Genomic DNA, 7,518 nt, shown 5'->3' on the forward strand with positions numbered 1-7,518 from the left:
TACCAGAAGAATATGAGGCCATCAAAGCCTCTACTGACCATAAAGATAATTGTATTAAGTAAATAAATTGGTACTTCCAAGTATATCTCAGCCTAGTACAGTATATTCTTTATATTAATTAATGATAATTGCCACTAAGATCATTCCACTTAGCATCCTATCAGCCTGCACTGAGTTAAGCATGATATTTATTTCCTCCATATACATTAATACATTTACTCATAATACTAGGTAGTTTAGCTACTTCCTTATTGATTTCATCAATTGATATCCTATCCCATTCCTCCTGAAGAACTTGTTTCATTTGTTGTTGAGAGGTGATACGTTCATGGCCCCGGCGGGTTTGAATTTGACTTTTCATTAAAATCCAGATATGCTCAATAGGGTTGAAATCGGGAGAATTAGGTGGCCAATCAAGCTTCTGAATCCCTTTCTTTACTCATTGTCCATTAGTAAAAATAGAGTTATGTGCTGGTGCATTATCCTCCATAAGTACAAAGTTTGCATTCTGTTGTATCTGCTCTCGGCATGCTGGCCAGAGGAGTGGGCGTGCCACACACTTCACATAACACCAAGAATCAACTCCCTTTCCTTCTCCGCACCTGTATTTATCGAGTTTGAATTTTTTACTCCAATGAGTTTGTGGAACTCACTACTTTGGTGTATTGTGATATTTTTCAGCATAGCGTTGAGTGCTGAAAGCTGTCAGCTTCAAGGCCCGAAGCTGTTCCCACTCTTCTGATGCTTTCCATTCCTCATTCAATTTTTTTTCTTCCATAGCTCGTCCTTCCTCCAATAAGGTAATAGCTAAAAGAGCCTCCTCTTTTTCCTCCGCAGTCTCCACCTCCCAAACATAATAAGGACCCTTCCATCCCCATCCTATCATTCCCCAACACATCTCTCTCTCTCCCTGCTTCTTGACACAACTGTCACAGTCATCATGCCACTTTTCTGATTCATCACACCAAACAAGATTTATTCCAAAAAGACCGCCAACCTCAATTGACATCTCTTCAGTGAATCCATAATCTTTCCATTCTTCCATGCTCCAGTCCTTTCTCTCTAAGCAGTATCTGAGTCTTACAACTTTGTTTTCAGTCTTCAAAATAAACTTGAACAGCTCCTTATAGACTTTAATACCGCGGGACCGTAGAGCTTTCCATACTATAGTATCACTGACATGTGATAACCCAGCTTCTCTCCGAATATCGACAAGGCACATCCATCGAGTATGAAAATCCCACTTTACCGTAGAAATAAGGTGATCAATTTCCGTAGTTGTTAAAACTTTTGGTCGTCTGGAGCGTGATTTCTTATCCAAACAGTCTTTTGATAACAGTTCAAGCTGTGAAATATTATTCTTATTGTATATCTGAGTACCTGCTGGCATATTCTGCCTTCCTGGCTGCTCTATCCCAGCTTCCTCTTCCTCCTCCTCTTCTTCCTCCTCTGCTACCACTTCTTCTGCTACCACCTCCTCCACTGCTGCCTCCTCCACTACCACCTCCGCTACCACCTCCTCAGCTACCACCTCCTCCACTGCCACCTCCTCCACTGCCTCCTCCACTTCTTCCTCCGCTGCCTCCTCTGCTGCCTCCTCTGCTGCCTCCTCATTCTCTACTACCACTACCACTTGCCCTCTCTTCTCAGAAACTCCAGACTCAGGGGTCCATTCATGCAGGCTTGACTCTGGGCGGGAGTACGGACTCTCGGCCCTTGGTCTGGGTACAGTTAGCTGAGCACGAGGTGGTATTGCTGGCTGAGTACTGGAGAGCGTGGCCTGTCGTTTTGCGGTAGCATTCTTTACTGCGTGACGGTGGATATCGCTTGCTGTGGAAATAGCAATACAGGTATGCGTTTTTATTTCATTAAATTTATAGCCGAGCTCGCGCATGGTAATAATCGCTGCACATCTGTACGGTGTTATTTCCTTTCCTGTAAGAACTCGAATGTTAGCATATTAATTAAAAATAGTAGATATTGCTCACTTACCCCTTGAATGCCCTGCAGAGATCATGGTTGCAGTAGGTAGGTAGGAGGAGAGGAATATTACACGCAATGAAGATTAGTATATGGCAACCGCCTAAGTGACACATGTCTGCCAAGGAACCACTTACACCATGGGCTGATACCTTATACTACCAGAATTCCGGATACTTTAAAAATCGGCTAGTATGGCCATGGCAGCCGGACGTGGGTTTCAAATTTGTGGAAGCTGCCGGAGTAATCCATCTAGCTCACCACTAATACCAGTATGCTTGTCAGAGTCATGGTGGCTTGGTGCCCGGGCAGTGCATCTGGACTGCTCGAGAGCAGTCATCAAATGACACACTTTTGTACTGTACCCGTCGGCAGACCCTAACCTATTTGTTCCGCTGCCAGTACCGCTACTGGTGCATTTCAACAACCCTCCTTCCTCCTCTCCACAACCCACAATTATTTTCTTCTATCACACAAACAACTACAACCACAGGCTGCAAAGATACTTTCGCCACCGATTTTGCCTTCACTACTGCCTCAGTCCCACCATCGTCCTCAGAGCAAATAACAAAAAAATGTCCTCAAGTACTGACACCTTGGTACCCATCCAAAACCAAACCCTGGCCGATACTCCCCAAGGAGGTAGTAGGGGGCGAGGTAGAGGAACCAGAGGAGGTAGGAGTAGGAGTAGGAATGAGAATAGGGTCGATAGTACGCTAGATGGTGGATCTCGCGGGGGTAGAAGGGGATGGAGAAATGGAAGAATTGGACGTCAGCCCCCTCGAGCATCGGATCAACCAGTTGACAGACAAATCCAAGCGGATCTTATTCGAGCTTCAATGACAGCCAGAGGGGAGATTAGGCCGGATGCGGACGATGCTGCTTCAGACCCAGATTCCTCTGTTTGCTTTATCTGTGCGGACCCGGTGCAGTTTTCTTCCATCGCACCTTGTAACCATGTTACATGCCACATATGTGCACTTCGGATGAGGGCGTTGTATAAGAACAAAGCGTGTGCTCATTGCAGGGTGGGTGTCCGATCGTCGTGCTCTGCTGGGTTGGCTTTGGGCTAATATCTCTGTAGACCGAATCGGAATGGGTCATTTTCTCCAATACAGATAGCAAAAGGTTTCAGGAATTCAAAGACGAGGAAATCATTGATAGGAACGACGCTCTGGGAGTGAAATTCGAGAACCAGACTATTCTAGACGAGACAACATTGCTATTGCGTTACAATTGCCCCGATCCCAGCTGTGACCGCGCCTGTCGAGGATGGCCAGACCTCTACTATCACGTCAGGGTGGCACACAGCCGTGTTTTATGGTACACCAAACCCTCAATTCTCCATTTTACGACTATTAACAAACCATAGTGACCTCTGCTCCCGGAGCAAGAAAGTTTTTACCCACGAACATACACTTTTCACCGCGCAAGAGCTCCGCAAGCACGAACGTGTCGGAGACGACCAACCCGGCAGCGAGAACCAAAGCGGTTTTAAAGGCCATCCGGAGTGCGCCTTCTGTCGTCAGCGTTTTTACTCTTCGGACGAACTCTATGTGCATTGCAGGGAGAAACACGAACGCTGCTTTCTCTGTGATCGCACAAATCCCAGCACCCAGCAGCAATATTACGCCGATTATGATTCGTTAGTAGTCCACTTCAGTAACGATCATTTTATGTGCGGGGAGCAGGGGTGTCTGGATAAAAAGTTCGTCGTGTTTGACAGTGAGATGGACCTAAAAGCTCACCAACTTGAAGTCCACCCCAGCCTGTTATCGAAAGGCGCACTACGAGATGCAAGGAGAATAGATATGAGAACACTGGAAGACAGGTCCCACCACAGCCAAAACCGCCGAGATGGGGGCGGCGGCCATGGTCGCGGTAGTGGTAGAGTGGAAATGGAGGAGCCAATCCGGACAGAGCAACAAATGAGCCGAGCGGAATTAGCATACTATAGAACCCTCGCGGTCCAGGGCGCTCAATCTACCACTCCGAGAATATTCGGCGGACAATTGACCGAACCACCACCCGTGATTAGGCCTTCTGCGCAAGCAACTGCGAGAGCCCCGGCGCAACCACCTTCAAGTATCACTCGACCTTCTGCCCAGGCTGATGGAATGAGTGTGTCCACACCGCCACCTAGACCACCGCCTCGGCCGGCTGACACCTCCACTGCGGAAGCTGCGTTCCCGCCATTGGCCGCTCCTAGAGCGCAGGCGGAACCCTCCCCCGGTATGGGCGGGCCGATAACTGGCGATAATCGGAGGGTGTAAGTTAGCCCTTTCCTTTATTCTTAAAATTTATAGCCAACGAAATACATTCAGTCACCATGGTGCGGTAATAGAGCGCGCAAACACTATGCTCCGCTACAACCAGTCCAAGTTCGACTCCTTCAAAGGCCATGTGAGTTCCTATCGTCAGGACAAAATCTCTGCAGGAGAGCTCGTCGAACTGGTATCTACTCTTCTCTAGTTCCCGTTTGTATCAATGACTAACTAAAGCAGTTCTGGTCTCTCTTTGACGTCAAAGCCCCGGACCTTGGAAAACTGATCAAAGAACTTGCAGACCTCTATGATGACGAAGGAAAAAAGCAAGGCCTCCTAAAAGCATGGAATAACTGGAAGGCGATTGTATAAAACCCTCTTCCCCCTTCCCGCCTCTTTCCCTAAAACTAACATCAAATAGAACGAAGACTACCCCCCCTTCGCCGGTGCCTCATCCGGCATCTCTTCCTCCGACCCAACCCAACCCTCCTCCTCCTGCGTCTTGAAATTAAAATCATCAACTTCCCATTCAGCTCGTAGCACCACCGCTCGCCAGGGCGCCTGGGGCTCGGCGGCCGCGGCTCCTCCTCCCCCCCTTCCATCACAATTGCAATCTACCTCCCGGACCCCACCCCTCTCAGTGAACCGCTCTGGCCCGGGCGCACACGCGCCAACACCATGGGTCGCTCCTTCCGGCCCCCCTACAGCCTCCTCCTCCACTATCCAAAGCAACATATCCACGACTAGAAGGGAGGACTTCCCCTCTTTGCCAACCAAGCCCCCACCACCGCCTGGTTGGGGGCCCATTAAGCGGCGGGAACATGGTGCACCGGCGCCCACGGTTGACCCTTGGGGAAGAAGTGCTGGGACTGGGAGCGGAGTTGGGTTTGCGGAGGTTAGTGATGTGGAGGGGAATGGAAGTGGGGGCGGGGGGAGGAAGAAGAAGGGGAAACAGAAGGAGGTCCTTTTTCGGGTTGGTTTGTGATATATCTAGCGGATAAAAAAGCGCTTTATGATTTACCGCTCTTATTAACGAAGTCTGTTTTTATAATAACTGATTACTGCCCTGTATATTATATAAATTACTGGCTGATTTCTGCTATTCAGATGCGTTCCGTAACCTTCTTCACGCCAGGAGAAACAACGCAAGCGGAAAATAGGAAAAGGAAAAGGAAAGAAAAGGGACTCCAGACCCGAACTGGAAGACGGTGGTAATCATGGCAACGATAAGAGCTGTGATACAAGTAGCGTCTCCCCAAAATATATAGAGAAACCCCGAGAGAGATATATCTAAGGCATTTCCCATCTCATCCCATCCCATTCTTTTGAAAAAAACGATGTTCCTGTCAATCAAACCCACCACTACATAATTATTCGGTGAAAAAGAGGGGAAAAAACATCCCTAGGCAAGGATATCAGAGACATCAGCACCTCAGCGGGAGTAAATGCTGCACAAGCGTAGATTGTCTGCACAAAGGACACTCAGGCTGTCCAAGTTATCAGCACAATCCTACTGGTTGCCATCAAGGGGGCGTATATATATACCTTACTACGACACCACTCGCTAATGCAACTCCAACAAAACACATGCCCGCAACCCGTTGCTGTAGGGTCCTTCATACTCTCTAGACAAAGTGTACACTTCCTGCCTGAATCCCCACTCATAAATCTCATAACCTTCTCGTCTTTGAGGTCATACTTCGGCCCACCTTGACCTAGATCAGAAGCGTGCATACCGGGATTCGTCGCGAATCCCCTGGTCGGTCCGGCTGTGAGCGGGTTCACGCTTTCCCCCTCTGGAACGACTGCTGAAGGGCGGGAAAATGTGGAAGAGACGTGAAAGCAGCCCTGCGTGACTAATTGTGCCAATAGAAGGAGTCCGAGTACCTCGTATCCGACCCGCTGCTCGTGTGGAAGGAGCCGCTTCGTGAAGATATAGCGGATGCCCCAGATACGCTTTGATAGGTGGTAGTAGGCGCCCGTGAAGTAGAAGAGGCCCAAGTGCACGGCTAGGAGGTTTTCGCTGGAAGCTAGGGTGTCCAGGTTTTCCAGGAGGTAGGTTTTTATAGTGGCGGCGTAGGTGGATGGTTTTGGGTCCGACTGTTGGACAGAGAGTGAGGATTGGAGCTTCTGGCGTAATCGCGAGCGGAGGGGTGGGAGGGACTTTGTCATGAAGTAGGGGACAAGAATGGTTGTCAGGATAAACCCTAGACGGCATCGTAGCGCGGGTAATTTTGAAGTTGAGGACTCGACGTGTAGGATGTCGCAGTACTCCTCGCCGAGGGTGCGGGCATTACGGAGTGTTGTGAGGGAGAGGTAGAGTAGGTCAGTAAACGTCTTTGTCTCGAGACTGTACTTGTGTAGGATACGGGCTCCTATTTGTTGATGAGGGTTAGTTTTGCTGTTCGGATTTGATTCGGTGGGAAACGAATTAGGGCAGGGGGGGAATGGACGGCTATGATACCATATATTTTGCGGAGAATTGTTGACAGTTGTTCCAGGAGAACGCCTTGGTAGTAGGCATCTTTTTGGTTCGATCGGACTGAGGATGTCCCGTCAGTACTTTACAAAGTTTATGGAATGGATTAATTGGGCAGAGCGAGATATTACTTATGTCGGGCGCAGCAGCAAACGGGTAGCTAAAGCCAGAAGTTGTTGACAATGACGATGCTGGTGGTGAGGGAGGTGATGTATTTGACGATGGTGCTGCTGCTAGTGATGGGGCATTGGTGGCAGTTGTAGTCGACAATGCAGTTGAAGAAGGGGGTTCAAATGCCATGGGAAGGAGGTGTTCGGTGTTTGTTGTTGAAGAGAGAGGGGGATGCCGGGATATGAAGGGTGAAATGTATGCTGTCCGTAACTAGGGCCACCCGCGTCCGACCTCGGCTTCCCCAAAATCACGAACAATTTGGTCCAAGTTATTTGCAAGTAGGGAGGTTTTGCATGCAGTATAAGATAACGACAACGACCGAGCCTTGGCGCCGAGGCTGGGGCTGGTAGTTCTCTAATTCCGAGCGACGGAAGTAAATATAATAAATTTTCTAACTAGAGGGAAGCATTCCATCAGGCTCTCTATCCCAAGGCATTACGTTCCATGAGGTAAGCCAACCCAACTCAAAAAACAACAAACCAACAAAACAATCAAAACAAACAAAACAAATTTTCAAATCAAAACCCTTATGCCACAGACCTGCTGCAGTATCTCTCCCCTCTCTTCTCCAACCCTATCTCCCACCACATATCATTCGCCATTCTCATCCAGCATTTCCTCTCC

At 48.7% G+C, this 7,518-nt stretch overlaps 2 protein-coding genes; one reads left to right on the top strand and one right to left on the bottom strand.

Annotated features, from left to right (window-relative positions):
- The first annotated feature begins 2,436 nt into the window (after positions 1-2,436).
- GSTUM_00002039001 (uncharacterized protein) lies at positions 2,437-5,346 on the top strand. XM_002839395.2 has 6 exons: positions 2,437-3,008; positions 3,065-3,303; positions 3,353-4,249; positions 4,305-4,434; positions 4,485-4,610; positions 4,666-5,346. Exons 1-6 carry the CDS (start codon positions 2,556-2,558, stop codon positions 5,227-5,229), a joined length of 2,409 nt encoding a protein of 802 aa, XP_002839441.1. The 5' UTR covers positions 2,437-2,555; the 3' UTR covers positions 5,230-5,346.
- A 322-nt stretch (positions 5,347-5,668) lies between these two features.
- On the bottom strand, positions 5,669-7,153 carry GSTUM_00002040001 (uncharacterized protein; the record flags this gene model as incomplete). XM_002839396.2 has 5 exons in its annotated part: positions 6,855-7,153; positions 6,709-6,786; positions 6,498-6,619; positions 5,790-6,374; positions 5,669-5,731 (listed from the first exon to the last, which is right to left on the bottom strand). The coding sequence occupies exons 1-5, from the start codon at positions 7,021-7,023 to the stop codon at positions 5,669-5,671; spliced, it is 1,017 nt and encodes a 338-aa protein (XP_002839442.1). The 5' UTR covers positions 7,024-7,153.
- Positions 7,154-7,518: the final 365 nt, after the last annotated feature.

This window comes from Tuber melanosporum, assembly GCF_000151645.1.
Source record: "Tuber melanosporum whole genome shotgun sequence assembly, scaffold_354, strain Mel28".
Classification (NCBI taxonomy): domain Eukaryota; kingdom Fungi; phylum Ascomycota; class Pezizomycetes; order Pezizales; family Tuberaceae; genus Tuber; species Tuber melanosporum.